The sequence below is a fragment of the Protopterus annectens genome, chromosome 3.part1 (genome assembly GCF_019279795.1).
Source record: "Protopterus annectens isolate FY-2018-M chromosome 3.part1, PAN1.0, whole genome shotgun sequence".
Taxonomy (NCBI): Eukaryota; Metazoa; Chordata; order Ceratodontiformes; family Protopteridae; genus Protopterus; species Protopterus annectens.
In genome coordinates this window covers 576522102-576540568 of record NC_056732.1, presented here as the reverse complement: position 1 = coordinate 576540568, position 18467 = coordinate 576522102, and the positions used below count along the sequence as shown (strand labels likewise).

The 18467-nt window shown below is 38.8% G+C and overlaps 1 protein-coding gene across 1 annotated transcript in view; it reads left to right on the top strand.

Moving 5' to 3' along the window:
* Positions 1–18467, top strand: part of TBC1D5 (TBC1 domain family member 5) — a 1986766-nt gene that overhangs the window by 340005 nt on the left and 1628294 nt on the right. Inside the window, exon 6 of the mRNA XM_044066237.1 lies at positions 15395–15483. Coding sequence (XP_043922172.1) covers positions 15395–15483 — 89 coding nt within the window. The remainder of the gene's footprint in view (positions 1–15394; positions 15484–18467) is intronic.

Here is an 18467-nt window from a genome sequence, read left to right as displayed (position 1 = left end):
CCTTTGTTTATGAAATTAGACACCAAAAGCTGCCTAACAAACCTAAGGCCCACTCCACCAGAGCTTTGGCTACTTCTATAGCCTTCCAAGACAGGCTGCCTATTGACACCATTTGTGCAGCGGCTACTTGGGCTACTCCTCACACTTTCATTTCTCATTATAAGTTGGATTTAGCTTCTAGACATAGAGCTAACTTTGGTTCCACTGTTCTCAAGAGTCTGTTCCGATAGGCCACCCGGGACAAGGTGCTAGGGACGCGGTCCCATCCAGCAAGAATGAAGGCGAGATAGACAACTTAACATATAGAAGTTATGTTCTTACCATAACATTCCATGTTAGTTGTCTTCTTCTCGCCTTCTTTCTTGCGTCCCACCCTCCTTACCCCTAGCCTGGACAGACCTAGAGGAGTTTGATTGTGACCTCTCTTTCTACCACCTCTATTGCTATAGGTATATGCTCTGCTGTGCATATATTCCTTGATCAGGCTTCAGGTCACCTTCTTCCTTTCCTTTTTATAGAGGTGGGTTCTCCCTTTCCAGTAATTCTGGTTTTTATTATTAGCTGGGCCTAGCTTACAAATGAGATCTGAGGTAATACCGCCTAGCATTGTGGGATATAAGGGGAGCCTCGAGCCGGTGGATCCAACTCTCGAGCTTTTAGAGTAGCCGAGTCGGAGCCGAGGTCGGCTCCGAACCCATCCAGCAAGAAAGAAGGCGAGAAAAAGACAACTAACATGGAACGTTATGGTAAGAACATAACTTCTATTTTTATGCAACTATTAAAGAAAATATAGGAAAATATTTGTCGTAAAATCTCAGGACATTTCCAATTTTTTCAATTTTTTTGCAGGACACAACTGCCCAAAGAGGGACTGTCCCTCGCAAAGTGGGACAGGTGGTAACCCTACTAGTAGCCCCTTACTACTACAAGTCTGCCATTACTATCTTTTATATTTTTTTCTGTTACTGTTGGAGCTCTTCTTTCAGTTAATATAAGTACTCCTCTCGTCCTTTGACCCAGGTATTCTGCTGACTAACCATCCTGAAAACCTTTCTTTATCAAATTCACATACTCATTTCTTTCCAAGTGTATCTCCTGGAGCATTGCTATTTGCACTATACATTTTTAATAAAGTTTACTACTCTTTTTTGTATTTATTTGTGAGACCATTAATGTTTAAAGACATTATAGAAAAAATCATATTTTTGAGGGATTATTATTTCCACCACTTATATATAATAGCTCTTTTGTTAAATGTCTGGTTTCAGCTTTTGTGTTACATGCATGCACCATTTGGCAGGTTAATCTTTTATACAAATGTTTCTCTTCATCTTCATTTGAGCCTGTCAAATCTTGCAGAATTTTTTGTTTTATTGGAAACACTCAAACAAAATGCACACACCCCAATTCCCCCGTAAAACCTAATAACCACAGGCTAGAGACAACCAAAAAAAAGGTCATTCATGCTAAGACACATGATATCTTTCCCAGCTAAGAAAACACTTGAATGCTTTCAGTAAACTTTTTCTCCAAGCCATTTCTCTTTATCAGATTGTCTTCTAGTGACATGCAAACCAGACACAAACTGCTAAGGATAACTTGTTTACCCAAAAAGCCTTATAATATTAAATATACTTCTCCATTTATTTGCTTTGTAGTAAACTTGTTATTGAATAAATCCTAGGGTTAACTCAGTCATTTCCCTATGCAAGCATGAGAAAAAGCACACTATTTTTCCTTTTGTCATGCTCTCTTAACCAGACCTTTCCTCTCTCCCTTTTTTCCCCGCACATTGTAGTGTCTGCATTTCTTAAAACTGAACAAGGAAAAGGAGAGAAGGGAGGAAAAAAGAAAAAAAAACACCTGTATGTATTAGTATCCCTATTATATTACAAAAATAGCTGAGAAAACTTCATAGCTTGCTAATAAAATATGCAACATTTAAACATTACCATTAAGACAGAAAAAAAGATATTTGTTTTACTTAAAATTAACTTTCTCTCTCCTCCTCCCCTCTCCAAAGTAGTGCTGCAAAGATTAATGATATAAAGTTGGGCATATGCTCTAGAGTCTCCTACAAGTTTAACAAAGTCCACAAAATCCAGTATTTTCAAATCCTCATGTTCTGTCATGTTCACAAGTATAATTATTGCTTTGTAAACCCACATTGGCCTGTTTCCAAGTTAACTGATTTTATTCTCCGAACATTAACAACATGAATCAGGATGTATGCATTAAAGTTCCCCACAAGTTTAACAAAGTCCAAGGAAGTCCTATAGCTTCAATTTTTTTTTGTTCTGTCATATTTCACAAATATAATTTTTATCATCTGACAGATGTCGATTTCCAAGTTACTAGCTTTAATCTTGTTTATCTTCATTTTCCAAATCTGTCTGTGTTCCACTTACAACATATTCCCGGTTCTTGATGTCGATTCTTATGTTTTCTTCCTTCTCTCAGGCAATTGAAACAGGAGAAATGATTTCACAGGCTCAGTCTCTCTCTAGTCATCACCAGGAGAATATGAAGCAGAGCCTGCGTTCTGATTCACAGCTCACCTTTTATTGGACAAACTTTTGTATTTCCTCCTTAGCATGTACTTTATCAAAAATGATTTTGCCCCTCCAGGAAAAAACACTTTGAAGATGGCTGGGTACATCATTTTGAATCTCAACGCCTGCTTTTTGACATTCCCTAAATAATGGAATATATTTACTCCTCTTCTGCCTGGTGTTTACTGAGTAATAATTCTCCACAAACACTCTATTTTCCACTTTTAGCACCTTGTCCTTCTGCCACAGTTTTGTCAGAATCAAATCCTTCTGCTGATAAAATTGCATCTTTACTGTTAAAGGTCTAGGTTGTTTTTAGTAACCAGGTTTGGAGCATACACATGATGTGCACTTTCAATTAACAGTTCCTGTTGTGGAATACCAGTCCAGTTGCTTATTTGTGCTTTCATAAAGTTAATACAGTCTGTTCCTTCCAACTTCTCTGGTATAGCATAAAATATCAGATTTTCCCTACATGCCCTATCCTCCAATTTTGTTATTTTTTGAAACATCTCTTCTTATGCAGTCTCATATTCAACCATCCTTTTCTTGATTTCAGCCTCTGAGTTTTGGAGTTCTGTCACCTTATCTGAATATCTGTTTAAAGCTTATTCCATGTTTTCCATCTTTTTATTATTTGTGTTGATATACTCCATCAGTATTGCATTTATTTTAACAAGAACCATGTGCAACTGCTTTATACGCTTATCTAGGTTACTAGAAGTGATGTCTGTAACCTCTACTGCTTCTTGCTGAGCTACTGCAGTACTCCTCTTAGTCTGTGTTTCTTTCTCACCTTTTGTAGCTGATTTTCTTCCGGGTCCTTTATATTTCTTTTTTTCCTGACATCCAGGCAGTGCACTTACTAGCCAGTCACTGAAATTTGGCCAGAAATCTAGGTTTCTTGGCCTTCCTTGCTAAGTTTCTGTTTTCAGACTGGGAGAGCCAGAATTAAGCTGTTACTCAGTGTGCAGCCATCTTGGACTGCCTCTCTAAGTGTAGTAATTTCAGTGATCAAAGCACTTTTGTCTTTTTCCCTGAACTATTGTATCTGGTTATCTTACATCTGTTTTTTTTTTCAGCTGTTGGCAGTGAGTGATCCCATGTGAAATAAACTTCAACATTCTCTATGATGTTTTGTGGTTCATATTTTCAATGCTTTTCAGCTACTTCAATATTGTAATGGTTGCTCAATCCCTGAGTGCAACAAACTTGTCACGTTGTGTCTTTCAGTGTACAAACCCTCAGCCATGATGAGTGTATCACACCTGGCAATGAGATGTGCACCTGTTTCCAGTTCTGTTTTACGGGACCCACATTGGTTTGTTTTTCCTCCATGTTCTGTAGACTTTATAAAGCAATCTCTATGTAGTCCACTGTCTTTAGCAGCCATTATTAGCCTTTCATTTTTTTGGTTTCGGTTCCTCTCCATAGCCATCCTCGAGTCAAATCTTGGTCAAGATGAGGCTGATCCATAATAAGTCTATAACTGACATTATATTTGTAGATTTTTCCAATTTTCTTTCCATCTCGTGTGATACTTTTATTTATATTGCTTTCTTTTATTTTTTTACATTTTCAGTTGCTGCCTGATTTTTTTTCTTCTTCTCGCTTTGTGCTAAAATGTTGTGGCTAAGCTAAGTAAAAATGTCATTTTAGATGACTTAAAACTTGCACTTTATTTTGATCTGATGAGGTCAGCAAGTATGTATGCATTCCCACAACTGTGGGATGCATAATCTTGGTATGCAATATTTTTATATATAATTTGGTAAACATGAAACGGTTTTTCTAATTTTCTTGTCTAATTGGTTCATTGCTTATTATGACAAGTCAATTACACCAAAGCTGCATGTTAGGACAGGACGAGCAAATTGATTTATATCTTGGACTTTATTCCTAGATGTCAAAGCAATTTTCAGTGTTGACTTTAGTCTGAATTGCATGATGCTATGTTTCACAAAGTCCATGAGTCACATTTATGAATTAAACTGTAAAGAAAGAGCATGTGATTTTCTTTATTGGCTAAAAATGTTGGAATGTAATAGACATAAGAAAGTGTGTTGCTGTATGTTGTGTAATCAGAAATAAACTTGAGTAAATGTTGCAGCCTGAAATACTGCATATTCCTTGGATGAAAGTGGAGTAGATATGTTTCTGCATAAACAGACATACTATTGTGTTTGTGTTACATTATTCAGAATACCTGGAAGCAGTACAGCTGCATAAGGCCACAATTTACTGTGTTTTAATGATACTGAAATCTGTCTTTGTTAGATGCGGCATACCAGATGAGGGATAAGGTAATATCCATCAATGAGCCTTAGTATGTTCATAGGTAGGTACTAGGCTATCGGCCCTGGGGCCTATACAAGCCCAGCCAAAAAGGTACCCTGGCTTTTGTCACCCAAGAAAATTATTTTACTGTGCCACTGTCGAGCAGAGCCACAGAGGTGATCCCCGGGGTGAATTTCCTATTTCCCATCCAATCATCAAAGATTTTTATTGAAGAGTGCTATTGAGGAGCTTTGTTTGATATAGATAGATAGTTTATTCCAGAGTATGGGAAGTCTCTGGGACAGGAATCTATCCCTCCGGCATGTTCTGTTTATTGTGGTGACAAGGTTTAGGTCCCTAGAGCGTGTAGCTCGGTGGGATTGGGATTTCTTTAAGTGGAGCATGTCCAACAGCACTGGGTTTGACATAGCTTTGTATGTTAGGCAGAGATCACCTCTGAGTAGGTGATATGCGACGGAGTAAAGCTGGAGTTTTTTGAGATGGTCTGCGTAGAGCATCTGTTTGAGTCCAGTAATCCTCTTTGTGAGGTATTTCTGCAGCCTTTCCAGTTGCTGTAGATGTCTTCTCAGTTACATACCAAAAGGGGCGTTGTACTCTATAATGGGTCTAATGAGTGATGAGTAGAGGGGAACAATGACCTCTTTTTTTCTGGATGAGAAACCTTTTGTGGTGAGGTGTGCCACATAAAAGGATTTCCTGACTACTGTGGTGATCTGATTGTCAAAGGAGAAACTACTGTCCACCTGTGTCCCAAGGTCTCTTATCATACTTTCGGTGTTAAGTATACTACCGCCTATGTTTTAGTTCATGGGTACAGAGTTTTTACCAAAGGGGATGACAATGCACTTTTTGGCATTGAGCTTGAGGCCATGGCTTTAACACCAGGCATCTGTCTCAGTGAGGCCCTTTTGTAGGATGTCCACATCGTTAGCAGTTTCGATTATGGCTCCTAGTTTGCAGTCATCTGCGAACTTCATTAACCAAAGACCTTCTGTGTTGTACTGTACTTCAGAGAAGTAGATACTAAACAGGAGAGGACCCAGGACTGAGCCCTTTGGTACTCTACTTGTCTGAAGTCGGATTTTGAGTCTGCTACTTTCACAGTGTGGGTTCTGTCAGTGAGCCATTTGGCAACCCAACTTGTGAGATAGGGATTTTTACCTAGTTTAGTGAGTTTATCTGTAATTCCAGAGTGGGGAATGGTGTCGAAAGCCTTGGCAAGATCTAGATAGGCTGTGTGAACCATCTTACCCTTGTCTACGGCTTTGGTGACTGCTTCAAAGAAGTCTATCAGGTTTAGGAGACATGATCTGCCTTTTACAAACCCGAACTGGGTGGGGTCCAGAGTTTGGAGATTACCAATGTCTTTGTTTATAAGTTCCATGATGATACATTCCATGGCCTTGCAGACCAGGCTCGTCAGGCTAATGGGGCGGTAGTTCCCAGGGTCCGGGGTGGCTCCCCCCTTGTGGAGTGGGATAACCATCGCTGTGTGCCATTCAGCAGGCACAAAGCCTGAGGTGAGGCTATGATTGAACATGGTACTTAGGTGGGGTGCCAGTTCGTTCTGTAGTTCGTGTAGAATGCAGCCTGGGATGTTGTCTGGTCCTATGGATGCTGTGTTCTTGGCTTTGGAGAGTGTGGTTTTTACCTGTGCAGCCGTGATTACAGGAACTTTGCATTCTTCCGGTATAGAGATGGGCTCTTTAGGGGGTGAGAGGGGGGTAAAGTTAGCACTGAACCTATCTGCCAGGATGTTGGCAATATCAGTTGGGTCTGTATATTTAGTGCCATTGTGCTGTAACTCAGAGCAGATCTGTGTGTTGCCATTGAGATTCTTGACATAGCTATAGAATGCTTTGTGGTTGTCTTTGGAATCAGTGGCAATTTTGTTTTCATAACTAGCTTTGGAAGATTTTATTAGGGATCGCAGCTTCTTACTGAGGCTGACCAGGGAGCTCCTCCAGGCAAGAATTCTGATTTTGTGCGGCACTGGGAATTTAAACATAGCGCCTCACATCCTAGAGATCTACAGAGCAATGGGCAAGTAAAAAATATAGTCCAAACAGTAACAAAAATTGAAAAGAAAATAACACATCTCTGAAAATGTAGTGTTATCTTGACTGTTGAGTACAAAAATATGCCTTTGGAATCTGCAGGATTTTAACCACCATGAATATCATGAGCAAATTATTTTCCTAAAATGCCACCAAGATAACTGATGTTACTTACCTATGTAAACATATTAATTGTTTTGGTCCTTATTGGACACTATACGTGCACAGTTTTGCTGACTGCAGTAGCAAAATGGTACAGAGAGATAGGGCCCCAACTGTGACCCAGATGGCCAGGGTTCGATTAGGGATCATGGCATTGGAAAAGCCTAGCATGGAGGAAGAATAGTGAAGGTGTGGGACCTGCTCACCTCCTTCAGGGAGAGGAAGGGGGTAGCATGCACTAATGTGGAAGCTGGACAGTGCAGTTATCCTAGTGGAAATTGGGAAAAGCACAGCTTCTGCTTTGAGGAGAGGGTCAGCGCTGCTTGGAGAGAATGCCCATTACAGAAATGATGGGAAATTCCCCATGGGCTGCCTATTGCACATTCCTCCTCCTCACTGAGTATATGCTGGTAGAGGTGGATAAAAAACAAGAAAAATCCTCAAACCACCCATGGTGGTTGTTTGAGTAATGGCTTCTGCCAGGCAATCCCAGCTGTGGTGATAAGGAGTAAGTGGATTTAGTGGAAGGGGGGCTGATGCTATACAAACAATGGCGGCAAAGAGTGCCAAAAAAGGTTTAAAATGCAGGCACACCAATCTGGCATACTGTTTGTATTTACATGCGTCTCCTGTGAGTGCTGTGCTGGCATCCTGAGTTGCTATGATTTTACAAAATTTTTATTAAAGCCTGTACCAATTGATTTGGGTGCAAGTTGTGCACATTTAGTGTGTACATTTAACAGTAGTAAGAGTGAAACAGCTGGCACCACCAGCTCTACAGAAGAAAAGAACGAAGGAATGCAGAGCACTAACAGCCTTGTACTACACTGTAAATGTAGTAGATATGAATGAGCCATTAAAAACAGCCATGGACAAAGAGACATTGTTAAAAAAAGGAGAGGTAGCCTTTTATCTAAGACATAAGGTATTAACATGTTTTATTTCTATATGTGCTTAGCCATGAAATAATTTCTTAAAAAAAAACATTCCTTTTCACTAATTGACATCATGTCACTATCTGCTGTGCAGACCCTGGTTATGTTTACATATTCATATCACTTTTCAAAGCATAAAAAGTAAAATTATTTCTTGTATGTGTGTTTTTCTAAAACTAACACTGTTGTAGACCTGCAAGTAGCAGTTACTTTCTGCAAAGTATGTGCAGAAATCCATCGTGCTTGTGAAAGACTATTTGCACATGATCTTTAAGCTTAACTGTCTGCCTACCTAATAGTTCCCAAAAATAAGAGGACTGTAGTTGAATAACCTGAGTTACTGTATTCTAACATAAATGCATTTAATTGTTCAGGTAGTTTCACTGGATCTACTTCAGAAGATCGACTTACCACAGTATCTGATCCCACTTCATCAAGACAACTTTGCCGAATCTTCACAGTATCAAACTCCCAGAACAGTGAAAACTAACTCTGGGAAAAGAACCACTTGACCACCAGGACAAGGCAACAGACGACAAAGCAAGAAAACCCTCCAAAGTGGGGGCTTCACCCCACTCCCACATTCCCCAACTAAATATACCAATTCTGAGATCACACTGCAGTGGGGAAAGGGCAAGATTCACCATGGTGGCCAGTGGTTCTTTTCCCAGGTTGAGTTTTTACTGTTCCAGGAGTTAAATATTGTGAAGATTCATCGAAGTCGTCTCGATGAAGTGGGATTTAATATTGTAATATTGTGGTAAGTCGATCTTTTGAAGGAGAACCAGTTTTACCATAACCTCTTTTTATCCCATAGACATGCCAGTATGGTAGAACACAGTGCACATCTGCAACCCAGTCTTTTTCAGACGGATCATCAAGCTGCTGTCTACAATGAATCCATTCTACTCTGCATTTACCATAGCAAAGCTGTTATCCTTTCTTACAACGCTCTGTCTTACCCAAGCTGGTGATGTTGAACTTAACCCAGACCGTCATTCACAGAACAGTCTGTAGATGTCATAGAAATCTTTCCAACTCAAGTACACTAACACAACAAAAAAGATTACAGAATTTTAATTGACAACAGACTGCCCTCTAGACAAGGTGGAGGGGTCATGCTTATGATGCAAAACTCTGCTTCCCTACATTCTAAGCTTATCGACAAGAATAATATCATTTCGAGTAGCAGTCCCATTTGAGCTTGAATTGAAATCTCTAGAAATGGTTACAACAAAATTTGCATCACTACCATTTATATTTCTCCCACCTTCATCCCTCACCTTAATACAGTCTGTTTTCAGTAACATAAAAACATCTTGCTAAACACAGAAAAGTGATCATCATGAGGAATTTGGATTCTAAAGATCAATTATTCAGACTAGATTCCCCCCTAAACATGGCACGACTAGTGAATGAAGGAACCAACCAAAGCGTTCATACCAAAGTTAGTTCTATACTGGATGGACCTCCTAACCAATATTTCAGACAAGCTACATACCCTGAATATTCTGTCTGATTTGCATGAGTGATTACAATCCTTTTCTCTCTACATTGGCATTAAGAGATTCCAAATTCCCTTTACAGTTCATCACCACAAGAAGTTTCCCAACACATCCTCATGAAATCCTACTGAATGAACTTAGCCATATTAATTAGCTCAAGCTTTACCAGTGCGCCAGCCTAGCTACTACCCTGTCTATTTTCTATAGTCTCGTTGTACTCATCCAAGATAGGCTTTACCTCCTTAAAAAAAACAACACGTCAAGGAAAGTCTTCCCCCAGCTCGACAACGAGCTGAGTAATCTTATAAAATTCAGAGACATAGCCTGGAAAGAATGGAAAGCCAATCCCTCAAATAACCTTAAGCACAACAAATTCCTCCTTAGGCAACGGGCTAGAAAAGATATCAAATCAGCTAAAGCTGAATTCCTGTAACAGCAGCAGCAGCAGCTAGAATGCCTTGATTTGCCCAATTTTGGCAATGTATCAAATCCATTTGTAACAAAAGCATATTTTCCAGTGATACTCCATATTCAAACTCCCCTTAACTATGACTTATCCGACTCAATGATTTCCACTTCAGTCATAGTCCACCAGTAACTCCTTCTGCACTACTTCACAAACTTTACAAAGTAATATAGTTCTTCTTCTACTTTAAAACTGTTAGTAAGGAAAGAGTGCAAGAATTGTTAGAAAATACCCATTACTATTACAATTCTTTCTTCTACTTTCTGTATTCAAAATACTTGAGTAGGCAACATTATTCTCAGTAAACCTCTTGCATTGATATTTAACTTCTTTCCATGCGCTAGTATACCTCTCCTGAAAACACAGGGAGCAGCAGACCTGTCCGACTTCTGCCTTATTGCCAAGATTTGCCCCAAGCAGAAATACTTGAATAAATCATTTATGAACACACAGTAGAATATCTTTCTAAATTCGGTATATGACTGTTAAACAACACTGTTTCAATCCCCGTTAAAGTACCTTAACTGCACTATTATGCTACCTGATAAAATTTATAACAATATGGATGAAGATCTGATGATTGGTGCAGTATTTCTTGCTCTTGAAAGATCTTTTAAAACCATCAACAATGAGCGATTGCTAAATAAGCTTCGAGACTGTGGCTCTTCTTTAGAGGCTGTACAGTGGTTTCACTAGTACCTCCCCTCAATCCTACACTATATTTGGAACTCACGATTCCTCATTAAACAGAAAAATTGTTCTTGGACCACTTCTGATCTCATTCTTTATTAGTGATCTTCCTTGGGACCTCCCAACACTTGACTGCATAATGTAATCAGATGACATAGTATTCACTAGGCATGGAGAATCAACTCATGAAATCTCAACAAAGCTGCAGTTTCATTTTGAAGTACTTTGGAGCTGGTGAGCTAACAACAAACTTGTGGTAAACACCAACAAAACTGCTGTCATTCTGTTTGGCACAGCGTAAAAGATTAAATGTGCCTTATCCGTGTTACCTTTGATCCCTCTTAACATTTTGCTTACAGTCACCTCTCAAAGTTACTTAGGAATTATGTTAGATCTTTCTCTTTCTCTCTCTCTCATACTTATCATGTTGAGATCCAAGTTAACAAAGTACTAGGACAACTTAAAGCAGTATATTCAATATTCATTCTCCTTGCTCTAAATCCCAGCCATCAATGTACTCATTCTTAGGATCAAGTATGGGCTTGTCCCATTGTTGCAGACTCAGCTGCTAATACCACATTATTACAAACCATAGTAGCATAGCTAGGGTGGGGCAAATGGGGCAGCTGACCTGTTTGATTGGGACAGGAGGGAGGTGTGTGTGTGATGTATCTTGCCAGCAGGTCGGTGTGCCAGTAGAAAGAGCAAGATATAATCTGTAGCAACTGCTTGCTACAGTTTGAAAGATTTTTTTTTTAAACTAAAATGAGTGGAAGGAGGGTCAGGGTCAGGATGCAAAAACTGAGCTTTCATGACCTGGGGGGGGGGGGTTGTGCATCTGTGCATGTGGTTGGTGTGTCATTAGAAGGAGCAGACAGAGTCCTTTTTTTTGTTTTCTCTTTTTAGAACTGAGTGGGTGCAGTGCTAGTTCGTTGTATTGGAACAGGGTACTGGTTGAGCCAGCTACACTTCTGCAAACCATTGGGCATAAAATACTAACCTTCATCAACCTGGCTAACAACAGAAAACACCACTATACTACAGCAAGGAATGGTGAATGGCTTACAGTCTCAGTATGAAATGAGCTACTGCTTAGCATCCTTACTTACATGCTCCTTAGTACTGGATACTGTCCACAAAGACCAGACTTTTTAATAGGGGTTGTAATTATTCTAGAAATATAGATGACAATCAGTTAGCCAGACCCCCTTAACAAGTTAGGCAGTACTGAAACATGCATCTTCCTGTTGGAACAAACTTCCATAAGAAATTAGGCAAGTCCGTGAACTTATTAGCTTCAACTGCAACTAAAAAAATATCTGATAAAACAGCATAGCTGTAAGTGCTTCAGAAACAGGGGCTAGACCTATAAAGTGAGGAACAATTGTGTATTTCATCTTCTGGCTTAATTATAATTCAACTCTTATATTCATTGAAATGCTTCTTTGGAATTTAGCTAATTTGCTCTGTCTAAAATCAACTGTACCTACCTGAAAATTCTAAACTGTCTATGCTTAAATCATAGTTCAGTATTGTGCAATACCTTCAACTATGTTATTGCCAGTGCTACTGTATACCTTTGTGTAAATAGTTCTAAAATCTCTTGTATGTTTTGTTGTATTGTCTAGCCTTTCTGGCCAGCTTATGACTGAAAAGGGTCCTTGGACTAGTTCACCTACCCTGTTAATAGATAGATAGATAGATATATTGTAGACATATATTTTATGTGGTAAATCATTGAATAATTTCACCGTATGGCAAATAAAAAGTGCAAAGATGAGTGTCAACTTTGGACTTTAACAAAAAATTAATTTACCTACTTCACTAATTTTTCAGTCGGTGGAACCAAGATCACATCATTTGCAAGGTCTCAATGTACAGATAGAAGAAACTGAAGTCATCTGATAGCCTGGTTTGGAGGAATCACAGTTGTTTAAATATTAGAATTGTAGTGTGCTTCCTCAAAGCCCTGATCTATATATAACGCTCCACCTTGTCTAAGTGAAAATATTTCCCATTGCATCTCATGCTTTAAGGTAAAAGCATGAAAAGTCAGGTTGTTCTGAGGTAGTCATTTTGCTAGTGTTTCTATTCCCCCAGATGTATTCAAAAATAGAAACCCGATCAAAAAGCTATTATGGAATGTCAGTGACTCAGAAGGTGGCACACTGGTATTTGATGCTTGAAGATTAGAAGACAGTGAGTACTTTTCCTATACTAGATATTTGGATTCATGGGGTAGGGTGCTAGACTTCTGAATAAAACGTTAAAATGAGCTCCATCTCCCTGCTGAGTTAGCTGTAAAAGATCTCACAGCACTTAAGGAAAAAATAGCAGTTTCCTGTTTTCCTGGCCAGATTTCCCCTAATCAGTATGAATATCACCCCCAGCCTTCCTTGAAAGTAGGTTGTAAGCCTAGAGTGAGTAACCTGCTCAAAAAAAAAAAAAAAAAGCATAATACAATAATGGATAGATAAATACAGTGACTTTACACAATGTTTTGACATTCATTTACATTCCATGCAGAATTGTGGGTGATCAGTTGGTTTTTCCAATAAATTAAAAAAATTGCAATGTATAAAGTTCAGGAAATGATAACACAAAATTATCAAAATGCATTAAAAAGTAATCCGTGCCACTGATGCTTTAGTCATGTACTACATCACATTTTATTTAGCAAAGAACAGGTATGTACGTAGAATGTATGCACACACACAGACACACACACACACACACACACATGCACGCACACCTTTCCTGTCTGTCCCATTTGGTGTACAAGTCAGATGATCAGCAATGCCAGTGAGAGATTGCTGTAATAGTAGGGTTGTGAAATAGGCCCTTTCCATGCTATTGTAAGATTTTGGAGATGGCAAGTTTAAAAATCAGAGGGTGGAGAGGGTCTTACACCCCCTGAAAAGATCATTTTATGGTTTGAGTGGTCCAGTCTTGTGTCTTAGAACATAAGTTATGGCTAGGCATATGCAACAACTAGAATGTCCACAAAGATTCCTCACAAAAAGAATACATGGTATGGAAAACAAAGCCTTGTCCTCATATTTGATTTCTTACAGGGTTCTGACAGGTGACCTATGCCTGGCCTACAAAGCATCCTCCAGTCCAGCCCTAATGAAACTTGCACACTTTTAAAACAAGTAGTATGGAGGAGCACCTGATCCAAGCACCTAAACCTTCCCTGCAACATAAATAGGGCATGCTGGAGAGACAGGTAGGCATCTCAGAGGCTCCCTCTTCTGGGGAACAGGCTTCCCATCTATGTGATGCAGAGTTCAACCCTGCACTTATTCAAGTGAAACTTGAATCAGTGGATGGGGAACCAAAAATCTACTTCTGATATGACATTTATATTTGTATCGAAGAGAGGAAACTTGTAAATGCTCAGCCACCCATACCCAAGTGTGTGTGTGTGTGTGTGTGTGTGTGTGTGTGTATATATATATATATATATATATATATATATATATATATATATATATATATACACACACACACACACACACACACATACATACACACACACACACACACACACACACACACACACACACACACACACTGCAAGGAAAACCCATACAAGCTAGACTTTTCACTGTATGTTACCTTAAACCTCCTTTTGTGGAGGCCCATGGGATGTATTCAAATGACCCCATTCAGTATATCAAGTGTTTTAAGCTACATATCTTGTAAATGTCCATGACTTTTACTTTTTTCTTTTTAAGTCTTTATGGGCACACTCAGGCCAATAAAGCCTTCTAGCTAGAACAGTAACCTTACAGTAAAGGATTGTAGCCGATTTTGCGGCTGCTACTCTTTTTTTTTTTTTTAATGCACATTTGCATGTAGTTCAATGTAACAATTTGCATATGTTAATGCAATACTGAAGGTCAGTGGTGGAAATAGCAGTAACCTTCATGCTTTAATAAATAGGAGCATTATATTCTGCTGTAACATATGAAAGAGAAGTGTTGGAGATGTGAGCATGCATGCATGCTTACCTGCTGCACCTTTCTGCATATATCAAAAAACCTGTCAAAAAACACCTTTTGTTCCTACCCCTGATCTATTCATAAATTGTCATTCTTTTTGTTGTCTTTAAAAGCATTCCTTGTCTGCTGCCGCCATCAAGTTTGCAATTATTTTGCCGCCTTCACTGTTTGGCTCACTTTAATGATGCATGTTATTGTGAACTCTTTAATTTTAACTTTGGTATATGTTGGCTGCTTGCATGCCTTACCTTTTGTGTTTAAATCAATTGCACCATCATGAAGGCATGTTAAGATGACCATTTAGCACAGTGGTCAAGTGTGTTTTTTCCCAAAACACATCACTAACAGAAGACAACTAACTGAAGCTTCTTATGAAATTGTTATAGTAGTATATCCTGAATGTGTTAGGTATGGCTTGTTTCAGGTTGTGATTGTACAACAGGAGTCAGCATCATCATTCAGCTTTTGGAATTTTGATAATAAAAAACCTTTTTTAACAAGCTAGAAGATGATCTAATATGTCCTGTTTTTATACTCTTACCGCACTCAGTATAGTTCCAAAGCATTTAATCAGCACAAAATTTAGCTTCTGTCTTATAGATAAGAAGTTGCATGAAGGTTGTCTGTGCTTAGCATTCTTTGTTTCTTAGTTGTAAAAGTGAAGGTTAATTACTACATTAAATTCATAATGAATCTAGCTGTGTCTCTCCTTTGTTTTACAGGGTATGCATGAGCTTCTTGCTCCTATTGTGTTTGTCTTATATTGTGACCATCAGGCCTTCTTACATGCCAGTGAAACAGCACATCCCAGGTAAGCTGCTGATCATTGTCACTGTGATATTGTCTTTTATTTCTTTGGCTGCAGTACTATTAGGAATATTTGTTTGCCTTCTACATTATATCACCAGCCTGAATTCTCATAACATTACATCAGCTTGTTCTTTCAATTTAATGTTAAAACTCAAACTGCATATAGTGACACTGACAGCATCCTAGTTTAACTTGCTTCCAGTCTGACATAATTGCACTTTTCACTTTTGCCCTGCTGAACCTTGTCGTTGATCCGGAGTGGTTGCATCCTTTTTTTCAGTCTGTAAAATTATTTTATTTTCTATGGATATGCAACTTTTTAATTAACCAAGCTTTTTTATTATTAATATTTTTTTTGTGCTGTCCTTGACCAAGTACAGTAATCTTTTGCTTATAATGCCTGTGACTTTGTTTTAAATTTGCACAACAAAAGAATCCACATTTGTTAATTGTTCTGTGTGCATCACCATGCCTCCTACCATTGTCTACAGTGTAGGTTCATACTAAGCTTATGACTGAAGTGCCATCAGGAAGCTTAGCTGTGACATCTCTTGGTATTAAGAGTATATTAGTTGCCCCCTGGTAAGACAATTACTCCATGTATTTCAGCAGTGAATATACAAACTTCCATCCGGTCTGGATTTGAAAGTAGATAGGGTATTACTTACTTTTAGGCATGTAGACAGAGTATATCCCAAAGGCAGGGAATGAGTGTGCTGGCTTATTAATCTATCACAACAACATGCATATTAGAGGTAAAGGTTTTTGGTACGAATGTTAGATCATTGTCTCTCTGAAAATGCAAGAGGTCAAAAAGAGATCGGGACTTTCAGTGCCTGCTTGAAAGACTAAATAGAGATCATTGCTTAAGAGTCAAAACAGATTGTATGGTTTTGGTTTGTCTTAGATTATGTACTCCAGAAATCATCTTGGTCATAAACCTTTAGGATCTTTCAAGCTAGTCAGGGTGTTTTGTGAGGAGCCGTCCAGGAGGTCATTGTATTTAAGGACAGGTCTAGTAAGGGAAGAGTATAGAGGGACCAAGATAGCAAAGGACGTAGAAGAGACACCCCTACAGATCAGATGAGCAAGTGTTAAAGGACTTTCTAACTGCAACCTTGACATTGTGATACAAAGAAAGATTATCAGCATAAGTAAGCAAGTACCAGTTAAATGTATGTGTTTTGAGAGGGACACCAGCAGTGTAGTAAGAGAAGGAAATGCTGTCTTTCCCAAAGGTAACTATAATAAATTTTTGGCACTGAAAATGAGCCTGGTTTAAGTCCCGCTGTTATAACTGCAGGTCTAAAGAGGTCCCAGTTTTCAGTCACCAATAGGGAAGTAACTGTAGCATCCTATCCCTGGGTAGCCTGAGAAAGGGCTAATAAATTCTTAGCATCATAACCTACATATTTTACCTCCTTGCCTTACTCTGTGTATGACTTTCACTATTCCATTGTGCCTGTGACATGTAATCTGTAGAGTGCTCCTGCCCTTACTGGTGAAGACAGAAACCTGAATGGGGTGTGGGAGGAATACAGTTTTTCTCTTTCAGTATGTTTAAATATATAGAACTGCGGTGGTGGTGCTGCGGTAGCGTTGTCGCCTCACAGTTAGACGTTGCCCATTCAATTCTCAGTTAGAGTGTCTTCTGTGTAGCGACATGCATGAATGGGCGTTCCTTCGTTGAAGGTTGTGCGTTAGGCCCGGCAAGCCAGCATGTAAAACTCTACTGCCAATCATTAGCGGACCGGAGTTCCGCTGTGGCGACCCCTAACCGGGAAAAGTCGAAAGACACAAACAAAGTATGTTTAAATATATATATATATATATATATATATATATATATATATATATATATATATATATATATATTTTTTTTTTTTTGGTGAAGAGACCCTTCTTCCCCTTTTTTGTTCCTTCTTTTGCAAGGGGCAAGTTGAGAAGCTTTTCAAATGAGCTTCAAAACCAAGAACTCACACAGTCTGTGCATAAACATTTAATTGCAAGTTACAGTAATTCAGCTGAATCCAGTTTCATTACCTTTATATCTGTCTCCTTTCTTTTTGCTAGTGAGTTCACATTGTCTGTCAGTTATCCATGCTTGCTTTGATTACTTTACTTTATCATATCATTTTCCTTCACCTCCCTCACTCTTCTTCATGAATAAGGCTTTTGACACACACATAAATGCTGATTACCACTAAGGACCTCTATTTGTAGTTGTTTTCCAATAGCAGATCATTGCTTTCATTCCTCACAGTCTTTCAAAAGTAATTTGTAGCAAAGGCCACAACCATGCATATTTTGATGGCATCCAGTCAAACCAAATTACTAAGGAATCCTGTTTCTTGAAAATTTTAAGTCAGACCTATTTTCATATTAATATACTGATGGTGGATGTGCAAGAGACAGAGTTAATTATCTAATGTTGATAAATGTTCCACTTTAATCTGAAATAAACTATTTGTTGGTGAACTCCACACTGTCCCACTTTAATCTGAAATGAACTGTTGGTAAACCTTGTCTGTGGGGCACAGAGGGATTGAACATAGTAGCCACCTGCTTGTCTACTTTCTGAGACAGGCAAGTGCAGCCTTTCTCACACTATTTAACCTGTAGGAAGATTGCTATTGCACTCTTACTGCACCCATCATTAGTGATACTACCACATATGCACTCCTTTTAATTGCTCCTTTTCATCCAGACCTGATCTTCCCATCCCCTGAACACAGCGATTGACCATCCCCTTCTAGACTCCTTGAGTTGTCAAAACCATCATGTGTTAACTATTCCTCATCTGGATTGTGTTGCTCACACTTGCAAGCTTCCACAGAAAAGGATAGCTATCACCTACTGAGTAGCCGTAGGTTGAGCTTTTATGTCTCAGAAACTTCTGACTTCATAAATCTGTTGAAATGCTGTTATCTTCTCAAGTGCCCTGCATTTCTGTTAACATTTCCATCTTGGTTTTCATTCCTCCTT